The following is a 23,260-nucleotide window of genomic DNA, read 5'->3' as shown; positions in this document are numbered from 1 at the left end:
TGCTTTCCCGAGGCAGTGGGAAGTAAAGCTTGGTGGACTCTGTGAGGCAAGTGCATGCAATGGGATGGAGCTAAGGCAGGCAAACGAACTTCTGATTCATGTCAGGGCAGTGAATGGCTTCCTCCTGTGCCTGTTTCTCATAGTCCTTGCTTTCTAGTGAAAACATGTCACCCTGTAATCATTCAATATGCCTACTGGGGTCCCAAAAGCTGCAATAAACACCGTCAGAACTTCTTTGCCCAGTTATTATTTTCTGAAGTTTGAAAATGTTACTAAAGAAAATGTAAGAATTACATATTTCACAAGGACATGATAATATTTATCCATATAACTATATTTTTTTAATTCCTTCATCAAACATTTACAGCAAGGCCAAAGCTACTTCTAAAAGCCTGGGCTCTGACTCGTACTTGATATTTTTGCTGAGATCTGTAACCTTATGACAGTCAGTCAGCAATATGAATCAAGACACTGAGTTTTACTTTAGGGCTGTGAGATAGAGATAGAGCACAGTGCAGTGAACATTTGTCAGAGCACTGGGGACAGGGTGTAAACATGAGGGTATGAGTGTGCGTGCATGTGTGCATGAATGAGAAACGTGCAAAAACGAGAGACAGAGGAGACTATCACCTGTGGGATTGCTGCTCTCACCCCTACATATTTACCCTGCCTCCATCTCCCAGTACTTCTGGATGCTGGAGGGCTCAGAAAGAAGCAGCAACAGTGGGAGAGAGGGAGAGGTGTCTGGAGCAGTGATTGGAGAATCATTCTTATAGTTAGCCAGGAGTTAGGACAGGTTTCAATTCTTCCAACATTTCCTGGTTAACTGTTAAAGTCAGAAACCTCCACAGATTCCAATTCTGACTCAGCTGGGGACTTCATCAGGGGTTCCAGAAGCCAGGAAAGTTTAAACTTCACAGACAATTGTGAGTGTGACAGGGTGGTCTAGGGATCCCACAGCTCAAGGACAATATAAGCCAGCCCCTAATGCTCCTTGAGAAGCTGTGGGGAGTCACCTTCTTGAATCATGACAACACATTGCAGCCTCAGTGCTGTGAGCATATTCAGGGTTCTGGCTTGGCTCCAGTGAAGGAACAGTGATCAAGTCAGGAGAATGTGTGGTCTGCAGGGCAACTTGCAGTTGGAAGTGTTCCTATGCATCTGTTGCTCTTGTCCTTCTAGAGGGTAGAGGTTAAGGATTTGGAATTTGCTGTTGAAGAACTCTTGTTGAGTTGGTGCAATGTATCTTGTAGTTGGTATACACTGCAGCCATCGTCAATCAATAATGAATGTTGAAGGTTGATGGATGGTGCGCCAATCAAGTGGGATGGTTTGTCCTGGATGGTGTCGAGCTCCTTTACTGTTGTTGGAGCTGCGCTCATCTGGACGAGTGGGGAGTACTCCATCACACTCCTGACCTGTGCTTTGGAGATGGTGGACAGGCTTTGAGCCATTTCCAGGTTGGGGCAGGTCTCTCGTGCCTGGGTCAGGACAGGGTCGGGGCAGATGCCCAGGGTCTGAGTCGGTTACCCGGTTTGTGGTGGGTCCCCTCTGCCTGGATCGGGGGCCAGGTGCAACACCAGGGCCCACGATTTCGATCTCTGCTCAAGGTGTTCGGCACCACTGTCTCAATGTGGTCAGTGCCAAAGCCTTTGCAGCATCCAATGTCTTCAGCCACTTCTTGATAACATGAGGAACCAATCAGATTAGCTGAGGCCTAGTCGCTGGGCTGCTGGGACCTCGGGGCGAGGTCGAGATGGATCATCAATTGGCACATCTAGTTGTCAGGGGTTACCAAGGCTCCAGCCTTGTTCTTCCCAACAACGTGCTGGGCACCTCTATCATTGGGGATGAGAATGTTATTGAAACGTTCCACTCCTGTCGGTTGCTTTATTGTCCGCCACATTCAAGACTGGACAGCAGAGCTTAAGTCAGAAATGTTGGTCGTGTGTAATTCAGTTCTCAGAGCTCCAGTAAACACTTCAGATCACGCTGAATGGTACTGAGTCTCTCAGAGAACTGGAAAATTCTTCTTGGGCAGCGAGTTGTGAAGATTTGGATTGTGTTACCTCAGAATGATGGGGAAAGCAGGTTCAATTGTAACTTCTGACAGGGATTTGAGCATTGAATTTTACATAGTGTCTGTAGGATTTTATCACATGCTTCATTTTTTAAACTTACTTGTTGCATCTTTCCCATCTCGAAAGACCCACTTCTTCAACAATATGAAGCTCTGAGTGGTCAGCGAGTTCGGATTTTCAACCCGAATCTGATTAATGTCATCGACAGAGAAGTTCAATTCTCTCGCCAATTCTGCAATGAACAATAAACACAAAATGCAAGTTACTTCCCTCATTGCAACAATGCAGATGTCTGCAAACCAAATGTCAAACTACAGCCAAGGAAGGAACATTGGTCCTGTTCATATCGAACACAGAGACAAAAAAAATACTCCCAGTTCAAGTTTTTTGTCACTCTCTACCCTGCGTTCTGTGCATTCCTGACCTCTCAGCTTCACTATTGTGAGGCTACCATTACTCCCCATCTCTTCTCTCTCTCTTTCTCCCCAATCTTCATAATGTGAAGTAGCCATCTCGCAAAACACTTCCTCTGTTCTCTCCCTCCCACTCCCTTGCCCCCTCACCCACGTCTGACAAGTGTAATGCGTCTGAGACTTGCAACTCCTGCTGTTATCTGTCAGTCCAGGCAAGTAGGCCAGAACCTGAGTCAGGGGCGCATTCGATATCAAAAGCATGGATTTGAACAGAGATGGCCCAAAAACAGAAACGTTTGTGTCCGCAAGGGCATGACGGAGGGAATGAATAGGCCATCTACTTATTACTGTAGCATCATTTATTCCTACAGGCCAGTTAGTGTAGCCTCTGTCATAGAGTAATTTCTGGAATCTATTGTTAAGGTGGAAAGTCATAGCTAAGTAAAGATTTTAAATGGCCAAGATAGCAAGGATATATCTCTGAGAACAAGATTCCGTAATGGATGGTGTTGGGAAACAGGTTGAAACGTCATTTTGTTGTTTATGTTAAGATATTTCAAACTGCACTATGTGCATAAACTTTTTCTTTGTAAAACAAATTTATATCCTGTAGTTAAAGAACATCTACAGCCTCCTGTGAATATATTCCAGTGACTAGCGACCATGTTAACCAACTACAAAGATTAAATATAAGATCCATTAAATCAGGGATTGACTTGTCCAGTATTACCATCAACTGGGATAGTAATAATCCCAGAATACTGCTCTGTGATGATGAAGGAACGGCAATATATCTTTAAGTCAGGGTGATATCTGACTTGGAGGGGAACTTGAAGGTGATAGCGGGCTAACGCACTTGCTCTTTTCAGCAGAGGAAGGGTGTGATTGAGAATTACTGTCAAAGAAGCCTTGTCAATTTGGTGGAGTGTATTTCTCAGGATAATACATTTTCCTGATAATGGTGCCCAGAAGGTTGAATCTTGCAGAAAAAGACAATGTTATTGAAGGTTGCTAGGTCTTGGCTTCATTTTTTAATATAGATACACTGGCTGGAAGAGACACCCAGCAGGAAGTCTTATCTATTGGATGTTTTTTTTTGTGTTTTATATTTATTCATTCTTGGGAATGTGCCCATCACTGACGAGGCCAACATTTATTGCCCACCCTTAATGACTCTTGAGAAGCCAGTGGTGAACAGCTACAGTTCATGTCCTGGACGTGCTATTAGTGGCGGGGGGGGGAGAGAAGGAAAGGTCCAGGTTCGTCAACCTGGTGACAATCTGAGAGCAGCATTGCAATTCCAAATCAGAATGGTGTAGGCCTTGGATGGGTTATGGGGAGCCAGCTGGGAAAGGGAGTTAAGGTCACAGTCAGATCAGCCATCTTAGTGGGTGACACAGAAGGTTCGAGGGGCTAAATAGCCGAATTCTGCTGGAAAAACAGAAACTGCCAACGAAACTCAGCAGGTCTTTTCCTTACACAGAGAGTGGTGGGCGCGTGGAATGCACTGCCGGCAGTGGTAGTGGAGTCAGAAACATTAGGGACATTTAAGTGACTCTTGGATAGGCACATGGAGGATAGTAAAATGTAGGGTATGCAGGTTAGTTTGATCTTAGAATAGGATAATAGTTCGGCACAACATCGTGGGCCGAAGGGCCTGTTCTGTGCTGTACTGTTCTATGTTCTATGTTCTAGGTCTGGCAACAGCTGTGGGGAGAAAACAAATGAGACTCTAGCCTAGTTTTGCTCCTAATTCTTGTGGTCTTATGATCACTCTTGTCTGATCCATTGGAACCATTAGACAGAGCCCCTGAAATTGGAGGGTTGGGCATCATTCAGTTATTGAGTTATTTTTCGAATTGCTTGTCTTTAAGGCAGGTTTTGATGATGAAACAAAGATCAAACAGCTCCCTCTTTTGGTGAAGCTATTGAAGACAAGAACATTGTTTTAATATCAGATGTAGATTGCATCGGGTGACTTTGTCTGTGCCCCTGTATCAATCTGAGCATATCTCCTCTTCCAACTGATGGTGTTCAGCCAGTAAAAGGGAGAAAGTCCCTCTTTAGTTTGGTAAGACTGTGTCCATCACTGCAAAATTACATTATATTTCTTGGAGACGGTAAAGACTACAGATGCTGGAATCTAGAGTCAATAAATGTGGAGCTGGAAAAGCCCAGGAGGTCAGGCAGTATCCGAGGAGCAGGAAAGTCAACGTTTTGGCCTGCAACCCTTCGTCAGGACTTTGGCTTAACAGGAAACTTTCCTTCCAATGAAGCAGAGAATAATGGGTTCCAGTACAGGTTAAGGTAAGAGTAGGGGTGTGCTATTTTGTTGAAAGTGCTATCTTTCATTGTTATTTTAAAAATTGAGATCCTGCCTGTGCGTTTCAGAGATTCATAAGAAATTGGAGCAAGAGAAGGCCATTTGTTCCCTCGAGCCTCTCCTGTAGTTCGACAAGATCATGGCTGGTCTGACCTAGGCCTCAACTCCCCTCTTATACCAGCTCCTCTCATCGCCTCAATACTGCAAAAATCTATCCACCTCCTCTTCAAATACATTCAGCGATCGAGCCTTCACAACTCTCTGGATTAGAGAATTCATTAACCTCTGGGAGGAGAAACTTCTTTGCACCTCAGTTTTAAATTAATTTGCCTTTATTCTGTAACTATCTTTTTTAATACACTTGTGGCCAGCACCTATTGCCCATCCCGAGTTGGCTTTGAGAAAATGGTGGTGAACCATGTCCCCCAGTTTGTTATTCCCTGACGAGTAGAACAATCTTAATGTTTACCCTGGCCCCTCAGAATCTTGTATGCTTCGGTAAGATCAAACCTCGTTCTTCTTAACTCTTTTGAATAAAGACCTAACCTGTTTGGCTGTTCTTGATAAGCCAATCTCATTGTCTCAGGAATCAGTACAGTGAATGTCTTCTGAACTATCTCTAATTCCAATATCTGCTTTCTTAAATACAGAGATCAAAACTGTATATTGTGCTCCAGGTGTGGTCTCAGTAACGCCTCCTGGCCATCTGGAACAAGACATCCTGTCTTTAAACTCCAGCCCCGTAGCAATAAAGTCCAAAATTCAATTTGCATTCTTAATTACTTGCTGTACCTGTATGCTAACGTTTTGTATTTTAAGCATAAGAACACCCCTCAGTGCTGCCGTTTTATGGAGTCTCTCTCCAATTAAATAGTCTGCCTTTTGGCTCGTTCTACCAAAGTGCTTGACTTCACACTTTCCTACATTAACTCCATCTGCCAAGTTTTTGCTCATTTACTCAACATCTCTACATCCCCTTCAAATTCCTTATGTCCTTATCACAATACGTCCTCCACCTATTTTCATATCAACAAATTTGTGTATACTGCACTTTCCCTCTTCCTCCAAGTCATTACCATACACAATATACAACCGAGGTCCTGGGTTTGGTGCTTGTGAAATTCCACTAGTTCTGTCCTTCCAACCTGAAAAAGACCCATTAATCCCAACTCTCTGTTTTCTGTGTGCTAACTAATCCTCAATTACCCTCAACAGCATGAGCTTCTACTTTTTGCAACAATCTGTTATTTAGCATCTTATTGAATGTCTTCTGCAAATACAAATATGCTGTATCTACTGGTTTCCCTTTATTAACTCTGCTTATTATATATCCTCAAAGAACAGTACAGCATAGGAACAAGCCCTTTGGCCCACCAAGACTACACTGATACATGATGCCTTTCTAAACTTAAAACCTTTTGTCTCTATGTGGTCCATATCCCTCTATTCCCTGCCTGTTCATATATCTATCAAGATGCCTCTGAAATGTTGCGAATGTATCCACCTCCACCAACTCCTCTGGCAGCGCATTCCAAGAGCTTATCAGGCTCTATGTAAAATACGCACCTCACACATTTCATTTAAACTTACCCCTTTTCACTTCAAACCTATGGCCCCTAGTAATTGACATTTCCACCCTGGGAAAAAGGATCCAATATTTTCATGCCTCTTATAACTTTGTGAATTTCTATCAGGTCATCCTTTGAGCGAAAAAGTGTTCAAGTGAAACCAAACCAAGTTTGTTCAATCTGAACTCAGAGCTAATACCCTTCAAACCAGGCAACATCCTAGTAAACCTTTTCCGTACCCTCTCCAGAACCTCCACATCCTTTGGTAGTGCGGTGAGCAGAAAAGTAAGCAATATTCCACATGTGGCCTAACTAAAGTTCTATACAGGAGCAACATGACTTGCCAGCTTTCATATTCTACATGCCAACCAGTGAAGGCAAGCATGCTATATGTCTTCTTGACCACCTTATCCACTTGTTGTGCCACTTTCAGGGAACTGTGGACCTGTACACCGAGCTCTCTCTGTATGTTGATGCTGCTAAGGGTTCTGTCATTTACTGCATACTTCCCTCCCGCATTAGATCCTCTAAATAGTCATCTTGCATTTATCCAGATTAAATTATCTCTAGCCTATCTACATCCTGCTGTATCCTCCTCACTGTTTGCAGCTCTGCCAATCTTTGTGTCGTCGGCAAACTTACTAATCAGGCCACCTGCATTCTCTTCCAAATCATTTTTTATATACAGGAGTCCCTGCATTGATTCCTGCTGAACACCACTGGTCACAGATCTCCAGTCAGAAAAACACCCACCACTACTCTGTCTTCTATGACTAAGCCAGTTCCATTTCCATCTTCCCAGCTCACTGCGGATCCCATGTGACTTCACCTTTTGTATCAGCCTCCCATGAGGGACCTTGTCAAAGGCCATGCTAAAGTCCACTTTGATAATATCTACTGCCCTGTCCTCATCAATCATCTTTGTCACTTCCTCAAAAAACTCAATCACATTTGTGAGACACAACCTTCCTCGCAAAAAGCCATGCTGCCTTTCACTACTAAGTCCATATTTTTCCAAATGTGAGTAAATCTTATCCTTTAGAATCTTCTCCAATAATTTCCCTACCATTGACCTAAGGCTAACTGGCCTGTAATTTCTCAGATTATCCTTGTTGCCCTTCTTAAATGAAGGAACAACGTTGTCTATTCTCAGGTCCTCTGGGACCTCTTCTGTGACTAGAGAGGACAGAAAGATTTTGTACAAGGCCACAGCAATTTCCTCAACTGCCTCCCTCAGCATTCTGGGATAGATCCCGTCAGGTCCTGGGGACTTGTCTGCTTAATGCTTTTCAAAATACTCAGCACCTCCATTTGTATACTGACATGCCCAAAATATCAACATACCCCTCTCGAGACTCACCATCCACCATGTCCTCCTCCTTTGTGAATACTGATGTGAAGTACTCTTTAAGGACTTCACCCAATTGCTCCAGCTCCACGCAGAAATTCCCTCTTTTGTCCCTGAGTGGGCCTATCCTTTCCTAGCTTTCCCTCTGGCTCCTTAGAGATGGATAAAATGCCTTGGGATTTTCCTTGAACCTGGTTGTCATGGCCCCTGTTAGCCCTCTTAACACCTCGTTTGTGTTCTTTCCTGCTCTCTTTGTATTCTTTGAAGGCCCTGTCTATCTTCAATTTCCTAAACTTCATATTTGCCTCCTTTCTCTTTAAGACTGTGCACTCAATTTCTCTTGTTATCCAAGGATCCCAAATCTTGCCATTCTTATCCTTCATTTTCACAGGGACATGCTGGTCCTGAACTGTAATCAACTGGCCTTTGAAAGATCCCCACATGCCAGATGTGGATTTACCCTCAAACAGCCACTGCACCCGCCCCCCAGTTATCCCTCCCCCAATTTAATACTTTTACCCAGGGACTACTCTTATCCTTATCCATAAATAACTCGCCATTCCTGAACTGCTTCCCCCATTGAAACACCGATCACCTGGCCATGTTCATTCCCAAATACCAGGTCTAGTATTGCCCCTTCCCGAGTCGGACTTTTTGCACATTGTTTCAAAAAATTGTCCTGGACACGTCTAACAAACTTCCCCCAATCCAAACCCTTGGCACTAAGCGAGTCCAGGTCGATACGGGAGATGTTAAAATCACCCATCACAACAACCCTGTTAGTTTTACATTTTTCCATAATTTGTCTACATTTCTGTTCCTCTATCACCCGCTGGTTGTTGGGAGGCCTATAGTACAATCCCAAAGTGATTGCACCCTTCCTACTCCTAAAACTGCCCATACGGCCTCGTTGGTTGACCCCTCCAAGATGCCCTCTCTCTGTACAGCTGTGATATTCGCCCTTATCAGTAACACAACTCCCCAACTCTTTTACATCCTGCCCCATCTCGTCTGAAACATCCAAATCCCAGAACGTTCAGCCACTAGTCTTGTCTCTCTCTCTCTCAACCAAGTCTCTGTAATTGCTACAAAACATAGTTCTATGAATTAACCCAAGCTCTAAACTCATCTGCCTTACATCTCATAGTCTTTGGTTAAAACAAATACACTTCAAATCATCTCTTAGTCTTAGTCTCGGACTCCTCTTCGGTCATTTTATTTGCTTACCTAATGCTCTGGTCCTCCCCCTCCACATCGGTTTCAATCCTCCTGAGTGTCACTAGCAAACCTCCCTGCCAGGATATTGGTGCCCATCCCGGTTTGGTGCAACCTGTCCTTCCTGTACAGATTCCACCCGCCCCAGAAGACATCCCGATGATCCACATACCTGAATCCCTCCCTCCTACACCAGCTCTTTAGCCACATATTTAACTGTACTATCTTCCTACTTCTAGCCTCACTGGCATGTGGCACAGGAAGTAATCCTGAGATTACAACCCTATAGGTCCTGCTTTTTGACATCCTACCTGACTCCCTGAACTCCTTATGCAGGACCTCATCTCTCTTTCTGCCCATGTCATTAGTACCAATATGGACCATAACCTCTGGCTGCTCACCCTCCTTGTTCAGGATATCCTGTGCCTGCTCAGAGACGTCCTTCACCCTGGCACCAGGGAGGCAACACACCATCCTGGAGTCTCGCTTGCAGTCACAGAAATGCCTACCTGTGCCCCTGACCATAGTGCCTGCTTTTTGAATCCCTCTCTCATTGAACAGGGATGTTACATCAGCAGTTTCCCAATTCACTGGAACTCTTCCAGAATCCAATGAGTTCTGAAATATTTCAGCCAATTCCTCCATTATCTCTGCAGCCACTTCCTTTAAAACTCTTAGATGCAGGCTATCAGGACCTGGTGACTTCTCTGCTTTCAGTCCCATTTATTTAATTTAGATAAATGTGAGGTGCTGCATTTTGAACAGGCAAATTGGGGCAGGACTTATATACTTAATGATAAGGTCCTGGGGAGGTTGTTGAACAAAGAGATCTTGGAGTGCAGATTCATACTTTCATGAAAGTGGAGTGGTAGGTGGACGGGATGGTGAAGAAGGTGTTTGGTATCCTTGCCTTTATTGGCCAATGTTGCCAGGTTGGAGGGTTTGAGCTATAGGAAGAGGCTGAATAGACTGGGGCTATTTTCCCTGGAGCGTTGGAGGCTGATGGGTGACCTTACAGAAGTTTATAAAATCACAAGGGACACAGATAGGGTAAATAGACAAGGTCTTTTCTCCAGGGTAGGGGAGTTCAAAATAGAGGGCATCGGTTTAAGGTGAGAGGGGAAAGATTTGAAAGGGACCTAAGGGGCAACTTTTTAACTCAGAGGGTGGTGTGTGTATGCAATGAACTACCAGGGGAAGTGGTGGAGGCTGGTACAATTACAACATTTAAAAGGCATCTGGATGGTACATGTATAGGAAGAATTTAGAAGGTTATGGGCTAAATGCTGGCAAATGGGACTAGATTTATATAGGATATCTGGTCAGCATGGACAACTGGACCGAAGGGTCTGTTTCCATACTGTACAAATCTATGACTCGATGTCTCCCAAATCCTTTGTTCCTTGTAATAGAGTCTTTCTTCCCATTAGCACTCTGCCTTATCTAATATATATTTGGGATGTTTACAACCTCCTCCACTGTGATAGCTGGTTTAATTTTATCTGCAATTTCCCTGTTATCAACTCCCTCGTTGCATCCTTTGAGGATCCCATTCTCCTTTTAATTATTCTTCTCCTATAAAACCTCTTGCTGTTTGTTTCGACGTTTCTTGCCAACTTACATTCATAATCAATTTTCAAACGTCAACTGGTATTTAAAGAAACTCCCAATCCTCTGGTCTACCACTAGTTTTTGCTGCATGGTGGGCCTTAGTTATTGACTGATCGTCTCTGTCAACCATGGGAGGTTCATCCTTCTCATCGGGTCTTTTTAGACCAGAATAAATTCTTGCTGAGCGTTTTGAAATATCTGCTACTGTTCATCTACTGACCTTCCTTTCGTTTACTTCCCAGTCTGCTCTGGAAACTATTTCTTCATACCTCTGTAATTGGTCTTATTTACCTTGAAGACACTGGTTTCAGACTCGAGTCGCTCTCCATCAAACTAAATTTGAAATTCTATCACATTGTGATTGCTACTGCTCGAGGATTCATAACTGTGAGATCTCTTACTGATCCTCCCTCATTACACATTACTCAGATCTAAAGCAGCCTATTCCCAGGTAGGTTCTTCAATGCAAATTACAAATTTGTGTTCCGTATTATCTTTGCCCATCTGATTTGTTCAATTCGAGATTGCACAGTGGGATTTTGAAGAACAGAGAGTTTGCTGTATCTCTTGGCAGTAATTGCCCCCCTCATTTACCTCACTTTCTCCTTGTGAAATGTTACTGGCAGAGAAGTATTCATCTTGGAAGCAAAGCAACAACCATTGAACGTTAAAGTAATTTATGGTGAGGAATGCATCATTTTAATGGTTATTTCTCCTACATAATTAAAAGGGTTACAAGTGTGATGGGTCCTCAGGGCGTTGGAACTTGTTCAATGGTCATCCTACAGGGCACAATATCTCAACTGTAAATATTTTGCAGACTTTTAAATAGACTTGGCTTCAAGCTTGGAAATGCTGAGGAAAGCTTATCTTCCCCAGGCTCCTCTTCACTCAGGCAGACCGTGACAGTCTTGACTCATTGCAGGAAGCTATCGGATGGGCATGCTCCAAACACCAAGATGGAAGTCAAGCTCACCGCAGGCTTGAAACTTGCATCTTCACAGTCATGCTGAGAAATACCAATAAAACTGGCGAGTACTGGTATATCAAAGCAGGTTCTTCTTCCTCATCTTTCCCCAGGGAAAACCAGGCAGCAGGATGCTTGATCCTAAGCTCTTTGGTTCCAAAATCAATGGCACTAATGATGGATGTCCAACGCTATCCCAAGCCATGCTTTGTCAATTGCTAGGTTTTCCTTCATATAACACACAAGTGGAACAGTCTAATGAGAGCAAGGTATGAGACATCCCTTCACCTTATAATTCTCATTGTGCTTGGGTTCTCCTTTGCATTGACTTAGAGGGTTGTCGGAAGAGCATAGTGTTACCACTTACACTATTCCAACAGCTTGGAATATCAATTATCCAAAGATGTACAGCAGCGTGCGCAGCCACTCGTGGTGTTGGAAAATCTGCTTCAGTCATCTTTCTCATCACTGCTTCAGAGGTTTTTGATTGGTTAGGGGTGATACTACAATCTAAAACTTGCATCAACTGCACTGTCATCCTGTCCCAAACTATTCTCTAATGATGCCCAGTTTTGTTCATCCAAATATGGAACAGTCAAAGGTAGAGCAGGAGCATGGCACGTGGTTAGAAGACAGCTCTTGCCCACTACCAGACATCAAGAATCATTTACCGCCACATAAACACGGTGGCTACGAGAGCAGGTCAGAGGCTGGGGATCCTGCAGTGACTAACTCACCTCTTGACTCCGCAAAGTCTATCCACTGTCCACAAGGCACAAGTCAGGAGTGTGACGGAATACTCCCCACTTGCCTGGATGAGTGCTGCTCCAACAACACTCAAGAAGCTTGACACCATCCAGGACAAAGCAAATCCTGCTTGACTGGAGAACTATACATCAACCAAAGCATTCACTTACCCCAGCACTGGCGTACAGCAGTAGCTGTGTGCACTGTCTAAAACATGCACTGCAAAACCTGTCAAAGCTCCTTCAACAACACTTTACAACGCCATCTCTACTACCTAGGAGGACAGGGACACCAGAGGCATGGGAACATGGCCTCCTGCTCCAGGCCACACACCATCCTAACCTGAAAATATATCACCATTCCTTCACCTGTCACTACTTCAAAATCCTGGAACTCCCTTCCTAACAGAACTCTGGGTGCACCTACACCCCAAGCACTGCAGTGGTTCAACTCAACAGCTCATCACCACTTTCTCAAGAGGAACTTAGGGATGGGAATCAAAAATGCCAGCAAAGATGCCCTCATCCCATGAAACAGAAAGAGAAAATAGTTACTTATTCAATAATAACATCTGTACATCTCTATTAAATCTCCTCTTAATTTTCCATATCCTGGAGAAAATGAGCAACAAATTTCTTCAACCTTGCGAGACAACAGGGGTGGCACGGTGGCTCAGTGGTTAGCACTGCTGCCTCACAGCGCCAGGGACCTGGGTTCGATTTCACCCTTGGGCGACTGTCTGTCTGGAGTTTGCACATTCTCCCCGTGTCTGCATGGGTTTCCTCCGGGTGCTCCGGTTTCCTCCCACAGTCCAAAGATGTGCAGGTTAGGAGGATTGGCCATGCTAAATTGCCCATAGTGTTCAGGGGTCTGTAGGTTAGGTGGGTTATAGGAGGATGGGTCTGGGTAGGATGCTCCAAGGGTCGGTGTGGACTTGTTGGGCTGAAGGGCCTGTTTCCACACTGTAGGGATTCTATGATTCTGTGATAACTCCAGCTTCACATCCCTTGTCACAGCCTAGGAAATGACAGAGTTCATCTCCAAGGGCTTTGCCTATTGCTAATGAACAACATCCAGAACTGAACACAGTACTCCTCTGGAGGTTCGATACAATGCATTCATAAAGATTTAGCATTGCTTCTGTAGTTTTGCATTCCACACCTCTGTCAACAATATCCTGGATCAGGTAGAACATAAAAGAGCTTTATCGACTTCTCTTGCCAGTTGCAACCACTCTAATTTGCAGTTTGACTTTCACAGATCCGTGGTAACAGATCTATGATGATGGGCCATTGATCACGGATCATTGATAACGGATCATTAATAATGGATCACTGATAATGGTCTATGACAATGAATCCATAATAATCCATAATATCTATGACAACGGATCAATGATTCATACTCATGGACATATAACAATGGATCTATGACAATGGTCCTGCATTGACTTTAGGAACCAGCAATTTAAAAGTGCTTTTTATTTTTCTTGAGGGTGAGAAAAAACAGTGAAAGGAGTGTCTTACCCGTCCAACTCAACCCGAGATGATCCGCTACAATGGCTGTCCTTATATCTGTCTGTTCACATGGGGTCTGAGGACCTGCAGTTTCAAACACTGTATTAGACTGACAATGCCATGCCTCACACATCACATCTACATTTCTATCAGAAAGCTACTCATGCCCACATTATCCCTGGTGACCTACACGAGTGTAGATCCTATCGCGGATCTGAGCTGAAGCCCAGATTCAGAAACACTGAATGTAAAAGATTGTATAACATCACAGCGTAATATTGAAAATGGATCCAAACATGCTGAGAACACCCAAGAACTGAGTTAATGTTGTGTATCTGGAGGTGATGAACAAACTACGTGTTTTTGTTTTTAAGCAAAAGGTCTTGAGGTACCAGTGTTGCACCTTCTTCTCTGACTTACACATTATCGGAGGACTGCAGAGAGGAAATTGCCTTGTATTCTCTGCTCAAACTTGGCCAGCATGCTTAACTAAAGGAGGACTATTGGATTACGCTGGAGTAAAAAGGAGAGGGAGGTTGGGGGGAGGAGAGGAATACGAGACAACACGAACAACAACAATGACGACATGGTAGCTAAGGGTAAGTCACGCCACAGGCAATCACAAATCATCATGCACTAAAGATCAACAAGTCGAAAATTTTACAAACTAGGCTTGATCTCCGCGGTGCGAGCCACGTGAGGCCCAGAAACCTGACTGCTTTCCTCCCCACCAGTCCTTCTACTGTTCCTTGTCTCACTGTAGACCTTTTCAACCTTTGATTTTAAAGGTGCTGCCTCCAGTCTCAAATCTCTAGGAGACCGCGATGTAACGAAAGATTGAGCGGCCTCCGATAGGGATGCGTTTCTCGACGCGCTGTCTTCGTCATCAAAGATCTCTGCCTGCACTTTTCTCTCTTCATCGGCAAGTTGATCCACAAGTCTGAACGCCTCACCGCTAATCCCTTTCAAATATTCAACCGAACGTTTACAGACCTCACTCAACTGCTCCTTCCCTGCTCTAGCTGGTTTAATGGCAGCAGTGCCCGATCTTACCTTGACTGGTAATCTGGAACAAAACTGCCTTGACTTCCCTTTCTCACCTCGCCCCGAACTGCACTGGGAACTTGCGGCTGAAGGCGAATTAGTTTTTTCTATGTTTTTAACAGGAAGTCTAGATTTTGCCTCGTTACATTTGGCTGGATCTGCTTTTCCCTTTAACTCACTCATCCTAGGCTGTTTTGTCGTGCATGCTGCTGACTTCTGCCCTTTCTGAGGCGGAGGCATGGACATTTTAACCGGTAGTCTCGATTTAGGCTTTTTTACTGCCTCCGCGGTTCGCCTATCTAATTTGGCTACTTCACCGGCTGTGGTCACCGGTGGGTCTGCATCTTTCTCATTTGCTGGGGCGGCTGGTTCAATTTTTGGTTTGCCCTTAGGCTGACCTTCAATCTGATTGCAGTCGGTACCTGGGGCCGGGAAATCTAGTAGGCCGTTATAATCGCTCATTGGCAAATGGGTCAGCTCACCAGCTCCCTGACTCGTCAACTTAGCCTCACTCTCTAAGACTGCATGTTCTGCGACCTGATAATCTAACAGCACGGCATCGGCTTTAACTTCGACCAGCTCCGCTGCACCCGCATCTTTCTTCAGCGTCATCGTAGAAGCGGAGATTCCCATTTTAATTGGCGTGCGTAATTTAGGATCAATTTTGGCAGCAATGGCCGACAAGGATTTTTCTGTTGCGTTGTCGGCGGACACCATTTCCAGGCCTTCTCCGCTAGCCTGGGCTCTCTCGTGCTTAACATTTGGTGGATCTACTGACACCTCAGATGTGTTGTCCCCTGACTGAAGCAGTTTTGTGACTACAAGTGTGTTTTTAACCCTCTCCCCCTTGTCCCCTGACTTCCCTTCAGCAGTATGCTCACCAATTTGGAAAAATTGGAGCCTTTCTTCAACAAAATCCCTCTTGCTCATGTCAATTGCACCACTGCGAGTCATCTCAAACATCTTCCCCTCATGAAATGGGAAGGGGTTAGGCTCACTAGTTGGCGTGCTCTCATCTGTTGGGGTTCTGGCTGGGGTTGTATCTGGTGTTGTTGCTTGGGACCTGTCCTCTACTGCTAAGCCAAAGGCTTTTTGCTCATCCTCTCTTAACCTAGCTTCAAAGACTTCATCGTCCCCTCGGCCATTAGACCATGGATCAAAGTCAAGACCTTTGGTGGCAACAGTTTTAAACGGGGTTGCAAATTCTTCCTCTAGTTTGTAACTAAAATACGTATCATTAAAGCGAGTTCTGTCAGGATGCCTGCCTTCCAAAGTGAAGATCTCGGCTCCTGGTTTACCATCAGTTTGTCCTTCGCCTTTCTTTTCAGAAGTTTTAGACTGCAAGGGGGCTTCTTCGTCAGCGCCTACCTTTCCTTCTTCCTCAATCACTGCAAGTTTACCCTGGCTATAGGAACGATCCCCCTGCTTCACAATCCCTTCAGTGACCCAAACATCCATCTTTGTTTCTATCCCCTGATTCAAGGACTTAGAGTCAGCCTCCGAGAAGCCATCGTCTTCATCCTGCAGGTCGTAGCCATCCAGGGAGTCCACTTCGGTGGCGTCGGTGTCGTGGGAGAACTCGGCGGTGGTTGCGATGGAGCACTCAGTCACCGACTGGTCGTTGTTGCCGTTGGGGACGGCGTCGTTCTCCAGGGGAGGGTCCAGGCCAAAGGCATCGTGGTCATCCTGGCAAGGGGGGGAGTGTTCAGGCTGCCGTGTGGAAGGAGCGGCCCCCGCTGGGCTGTCATCGTGCAGCTTGAAGGTGTACTTCTTGAGCGGCGCTGGCTGGAAGATGGACTCGTCGCTGCTGGTGTCGCTGTCGTCGGCCCCCGGCGGGGTGGGCGATGGAGGCTGGACCCGAATGACCGGCTCTGTCAGGAGGTGTTGGTCGTGCTCCTCCTGCAGGTTCAGCTCGATGGTGTCCAGTTCGTCCTCGGAGCCGGGCAGGCGTCCCCTCCTCTGCTGACCAGGCCCTCGGCTCTCCCCCTTCCCAGGTGCCTCGCTGTCCAGGGCGTTGATGGGAGGTGGGGGAGGGAACTCGATGTACGCCACCCGCTTCTCCTTCGGCCGCTTCTCACGCCCGTCCATCTTCCCGGGCCTGGGAGCCGCCTCTTCCTCTTCGGACTCTTCCGACACTTCGGGGATAGGGCTTGGCTTCCCGTGCACCGTCGGCAACTGGGTGGAGAGCTCGTAGCTGATTTCCTCGGAGCTGGGGGTTTCCGGGGTGAGGGGGCTTTTGCCAGAACTTTCGATGAGCGAGACTTGCTCCAAGGTGTCGTCTTCTGGACTGGCCTGAGGGGACGAAGATGGCTGCCTGTGCTGGCGGGCAGTGTAAAAGATGCCACGGGTCTCCTGCACCGTCCTGCTCTCCTGGCTGATCATCCGTTTGAAAGCTCCTTGAGGTGGGCCCGCCATTTCTTTCTCGTACTGCTTGCCCATCTGCACGATGCTGACGTACACCGGCAAGGTCTTTATCTCCTTGAATCCTTCGATGCTGGCTAGTGGCGCCCCTTTCTCCAAATACTCAACCGGGCTCCGATCGAAGAATTCACTCAACGCTGCGTCTTTAACCGGGCTAAACTCCAGAGAGTCGGGCGACTTGACTGGGGAAGTCTCCAGATCCTCTCGGCTACCATCCGCGTCCGTGTGCTCACCGTAGCTGTTGGAGCCAGGAGTCGGAATGCTGGTGTCCGCCCCTTCGGAAAGCTGCTTCCCTTTCCTGCTCCGACCGAGGGTCACGTTGGACGCACTGGTGACCAGCTCGGTCTTGTGGGTTTTCACCAGATCGCCATTGCATTCGGCCATCTTGGCTCCCAGTTTGAGCTTTTCCTCGGAGATTCTGACTGGGATCTGTGACAGACCGGAGCCCTCCTTCCTCGCGGCTCTTCCTCTCGTGTGCTCGCCGGCATCGTCACCCTCTTCTATCTTAACAAGCTCAGTGTAAACCATTTTCTTAGAAGGAGACGGCAACGTAGCCTCTTCTTTTACTGAAGGCCTGTTATTTGCCGGGAACTCCTTCTCCATTACTGAAGGGCCGACTTTCTCCGGTAGGTGTCCATTGACATTGAATTCCACGTGGACAACGTCGTTTTCCTTTAGACTGTCCTGCACCAGCACGTGTGCCAGCTTGTCCCGGTGCAGTTTGTGGTGGGAATTCCCACAGCTCTCCCAAGTCCGGTAAACCTTTCTCTCCTTCTCAGATGTGCCCTGGGGCTCAGATTCTTTACTCAACGCTGCCTCTCTCTCGGGCAACCACACCGCCCCTTTCGCGCCGAATGTCAGCGGCTTGGGAACAGTGGTCGGGAATTGGGAAACATCCGGCACAGCGTCCACCATCTTCTGAAGCGCTGACGGAGCTGGCTCACTGGCGATGTTCAGGCAGCTGAGGTCTTTCAGCTTACTGGCATACGCCTCCTTTATGGTCAAGATGGCCCCCTCTGCGGCCATCTTCTGGCTGCCATCTTTCAGTGAGAACTGGTAGATTGGCAGCTTGCTCTCCCGCCCTCTCTTCAGGGGTAGGTTCTGCGGCCCTTCCTGTTGTTTCTTTTCCGGAAGGCTCGCTCCTCCTCCCCCCACCTCGTCGCCATCGTCTTGATTGGAAGCGTGAGGGCCAGCAAACTTCCGGGGCTTTCCGCTGGTGCGCTCGCCTCGCTCGGCCTGCTCGATCCACTGGGGACTGTGTGGGGCATCGCTGCTTCTCTGCGAGGGGTGGCTTCCGGCCTGCTTGGAATGGGCCGCCGGCTGCGACAGATCCTCGCTCTGCCTCGTTTTCTCCCTCACTCCCTCCGGAGGGCCGGAGAGAGTTGGCTGCGATGGGCCCGCCATCAGCTCGGCGGCGTCCCTTTTCTCTTCCTCTCGCACGGAGTACCTGCGGAAGGGCTGGTCGCTCCGTTTCTCCAGGCTCCCCTCGCCACGCAGCGGGATGTCACCAAGCCGGAGCCTCTCGGGGCTGCCGCTGGCAGCGGAACCGGGCCCTGGCCGCGCTCCCTCCCTCCGGCGCGGCTTCTTCTCTGGCGACTGCAGCTCATCATTCAGCTTCTCCGTCTTGTCCCGGAAGAACTGAGACACCTCGGTCAGCTTCTCCTCGGCTTCCTTCACCGTCCTGTCCACCCGGTCCCCGTACGCGAGCTTCTCCTGGCCCCCGTCGAGCCTGTTCTCGCTGAACCGCATCCACACGGCGTGCTTGGGGCTGCCGGGCTCTGGTGGGTAGTGTAGCAGGGCGACCTTCTCGTAGGCCTCCTCCTGGCTGCTAGCTCTGGCGGTGCTGTCGGAGGCCACTTTGTGCAGCGCGGCCACCTCTCTCCCCTCCAGCGCCGGATCGCCCTTCCGCCCGTGGCGGCCAATTGGCTGGGCCTCGGCGCCGAGGAGCTGGGGTTGCTCGGAGGCCGACTCCTCGGCGTCAGAGTGCGAAACATCCATCTTCTCGGAGAGAAGCATCTTCTCCGCAAACCTGTAGGACTCCCCCCTCAGCTCTGAGTACTCGTCGTCATGGTACTCGACGGAGTGCTGCGTGAGCAACTTCAGGGTTTTGTACGAGTCATCGGAGACGAGCTGCGCTGAGCTGGGCCGGCTGTCGTCGTCCTGGGAGATGGGCGTGTTGACCCGCGAGGATTCCATGTAGGAGGGAAGTGATTCTTCGGCGGTCAGCTCCTCTTCCTCTTGCTGTCCCTGCTCGTCCTGACAGGTCTCAAACCTGGCCTCTCTCGCCTCGCCGTCTTTCTGGTAAACAAACAGCTCCCTCTCCGGGTGTGTTTTTGTCTCCCTCACAATGACCTCTGTTGGATCCACCTTGTTCCCTTTCTCAATGTGCAACTCAATGATCCTTTCCACTTTCGGCTTCAAACTGGATTCCTTCTCAAGAAACGTCATGGCCGCCTCTCCAGGTTTGCCGCTTTCTGAAGGAACCGCTGACTTGTGCTCGAACAGGCCGGCCAGTTCTTTGGAAGGATCACGGCCTGACTGAAAAGCCTTCATGATATCGCGAACAGACATGGTTTCTTCTATCCTTTCACTGGCTTTGCTTTCGGGGCTGGGTGGCGAGTGATAAACCATCCTCGTGGTTGTCGTAATATGGGTCTCTTCTTTCACACGGACCTCCTTGGCCCTCAAGCCTTTACTGTCCTCGTCCTCCAGCTGCATTTTAGTTTGGAAGGCCTTCACCTTGTCCTTGATCGAGCCAATCGGCTTCTCTTCCATCTTTGGGAACATCTCTGGACTTTGCGATGGAGGCAGCCCATCCATTTTGGGCTCCTGCGTCTCATCAGGCTCATAGCTCCTGATGACACGCACCACTTCCGTCCGTGTCTCCGTGATAACCGGAGGGATGGGAACGTCGTGGAACAGGGGTTTGGGCCCGGTGCTCTCTGCACTCTGAGGGGCGGAGGGGGTCTTTTCGCTCCTGGTCTCAAACCCGCTGTCCGACAGCGGGCTCTTATCTTGATCGTGCTGGGAAAAGTCATCTGGTGACTCGAGGATGACTTCAGTCACCATCATTGCATCCGCCAGTTTACTCAGCTCCTTCTCGGAAGCAGAGGAGCGCATGGGAGATGGAGGCATTTTGAGTTTATGCTCCGGCAAGGGCATTGCTGGCTTCTGAGCCCTTCTGGAGAACATCTTTTCTTCGCCTTCCTTTTTGGTGTCAGTTTGGCGATATTTGTCGGCCACCTTGCTGAAAGTATCAATCCCAAGATCGTTTGCCAAATAGTCGACGACTCTCGCCAAACTGAAGTCCTTCTCACCTCCACTCTTGGCTTTCATGTGCACGTAGGTGCTCAGTTCCTCACTGGCCCTTTCCTTTGCTTCCTCGGCATTATCATAATCGAATGTGACCCATTCTCCCTCCCCCGAGAGATCGCCATTCGTCTGAGCTCCCTCGGTGCCATGCTTGGTTTCGCTCAGGCCATCCTTCTGCAGGATCTCGCTGACTTTCTCCAAGTCTTCCTTCACCTTTTTCACCAGCTTAAATGGCTCCTCGCTCTCATCTTCGCTCCTCCCTACTTTGGCGGACACCTCCGGGAAGGCCTTGTCGCTTGAAGCGTCTGTCTGCAAGATGGCCGTCATCTTCATCAGGTCTTCCTTCATCTCGGCGACGTCTTTCAGAATTTCCTGACTCGAGGATAGCGTGGAGGCGGACGCCAGTTTCAGGGCCGAAGGGGCTAGAGACAAGGAGGATTTCAGCGGGGACAAAGTGCAGGTAAACGGAGGCTGGGGCTGCGCGTGTGATTCTGTCGTCAACGATTTTACCGGCGGTAGCAACGCGGCAGCCGACTTGGTCAAGGGGCCGGCGTCCGGGAGTCTTTTCAGTTGCGGCTCTGACAGGACGTTCACCACAGAGTACACCGGTACGGTCATGGTCGATGATGTCACAGACGTGGTGGTCACAGACGAAGACCTCAGGGTGGAGTACAAGGACCCCGCGGGTGGCAAGCGGATCGCCTGAAAGGCCGAAGCCGTGGCGGGCACCAGGGATTTAAGGGGGGAGAAGGCGACGGCGGTCGCGGCGGCTTGCTGGGCTTTCTCCACCACGTCCTGGGCAATGGCAACGGATTTGGCAGACAGGGCAGCGCCCGGCGCTTTCTCAGGCGTGGCGCCAGCCCCCTGGCCACAGAAGAAAGCTGTTGCCGGGGGATACTTGACCGGCGACACCGCCCCCTTGGCGACTGCCTGGCCGTTGGGCGGCGTGGCCGGCTTGAAAGGCGAGAACGCAGCGTCAGTGACCGACTTAACAGGGGAGGAGCCCGAGCTGGACAGCGATTTCACAGATGAGGGCAGTACGGTGGGCGCGGCGGTGGTCTTGAAGGGCGACGGGGATGCGTACGCGTTGAAAGCAGCCTTGGGTGAAGCCGGCGGGGTCATGGTTATGGAGGATCTCTCCAACAGCAAACCCGCCGTCGTTGCGGGTGACAGCCGCGAGGAAAACAAGGAAGCGGCTATCCCCTTCCCGGACGGAGATTCCGGCGCTACCAACGCTTTCACGGGCGAAGAGTTCAACGCGGAGGAGGATTTCACAGAATACTGAGTCTGCGTCACTACGGTTTTGATAGGTGAGGGCGTCGACTTGAATGATCTAATCGGAGACGCTAAATCGCTCACAGATCTCACTGAGGAGGTAGCGGAAGCTCCCAGGGTTGATTTGATGGGTGAAGAAGAAGAGACAGACCAGACTGACTTTAACGGGGATGCCGTCGGCGTGTTGGACGTCGAGTTCGACAGAGATGCAATCCCTGATTTCACCACTCCGGCTACAGAAACAGGGGCGGCTGCCCAGGACTGGAAAGGTCTCGCGGAAAAGACTGGCTTGTAGGAATAGGGTGCGGGGAGAGACCTGGTGGTTCCTGTACTCCGTTCAATGAGTTCTTAAACGTTTCGGAAACAAAATTCAAATGAATCAACGAAAGAGAAAAAACCAACGAGAAAAATTAAAGGAACGGAAAGACCACAAAGAGAGAGAGAGAGAAAAAAAACGTTTGGTCAGTGAATCAGATTAAACCAGCTGGAAGAAAAAGTACAAAAGACTCTTTAAAACGTACAGAGATTCATTCTGTGAGAAAGCCATTTGAATTACTTGATACAGGAAGAACAGTCACACATTACTCTATGTGTGACAAAAATGCTCAAACGGTAACATAAGCCAAGCAGCAAAGGCACACAATGCAGAAACAACTTCAGCAGACAAAAATAGGACCAAGAATTAGGGATGAAAAGACAAATAAAGCACAGATGTGAAACAAATAGCGAGAATTGCGAAAGGAGACTGAAAGCTACACTAGCCATGATGCCCCTGCTCACTGCCTTTAACCATGTTTTCAAACCAGTGGAAGAATTTGGAACATTGAATTATTTTGTTCCATTATCACGTCTAGAGAAATTCCTTTCCCTTCTTAAGCAGATTAATGTCTGAGGAAGAATAATTAAGATCAGTTAGTGTTATGATCTTAACAGAAACAGTAAAACAACACAAAATGCCAATATCTTTACTGATCAATCTGACACAGTGTCAATCTATCATACAGCGGTACTGAAACCTTCTGCTACATGAACACGATCCGAAGAGTACTACGCTTCAGAAACAATTTGAAAATGACCATATATTTCATTGCACTACTTACTTCTTTACCTTTCTAATTTGTTTTTTGTTTCCTAAGAATTTGATGTTAACTATTTGTACCTTTGTACCTAAGATGGCGCTGTAATACGGCAACTATAAACTTTTCATTTCAGTACATGTGACAATGAAGCTAATTCAATTCAATTCATTTCACAGTGTCAGCTTGGCTCACTGGCAGTGCACTCATTAGGAGTAACAGGTCCTAGTGTCACACCAGAGGCTTGAGAACAAAATCATGACTGTCACTGGAGTGTGGGACTGAGGGAGGGCTGCACCACTGGACGTGCCATCTTTCAGACGAGACGTTAAACCGGGGGGT

The 23,260-nt window shown here is 47.9% G+C and overlaps 1 protein-coding gene across 1 annotated transcript in view; it reads right to left on the bottom strand.

The window, feature by feature from the left end:
• Window positions 1–1,486: 1,486 nt before the first annotated feature.
• Window positions 1,487–23,260, bottom strand: part of ank3b (ankyrin 3b) — a 345,654-nt gene continuing 323,880 nt past the window's right edge. Inside the window, 4 exon segments of the mRNA XM_048609156.1 lie at window positions 1,487–1,680; window positions 2,182–2,313; window positions 13,800–13,874; window positions 14,459–22,189. Of these exon segments, the coding sequence (XP_048465113.1) occupies window positions 1,487–1,680; window positions 2,182–2,313; window positions 13,800–13,874; window positions 14,459–22,189 (8,132 nt within the window).

The sequence above is a fragment of the Rhincodon typus genome, chromosome 20 (assembly GCF_021869965.1).
Source record: "Rhincodon typus isolate 14 chromosome 20, sRhiTyp1.1, whole genome shotgun sequence".
Lineage (NCBI taxonomy): Eukaryota > Metazoa > Chordata > Chondrichthyes > Orectolobiformes > Rhincodontidae > Rhincodon > Rhincodon typus.
Note: the sequence above shows the minus strand (reverse complement) of the source record. Positions and strands in the feature narration are given on the sequence as shown.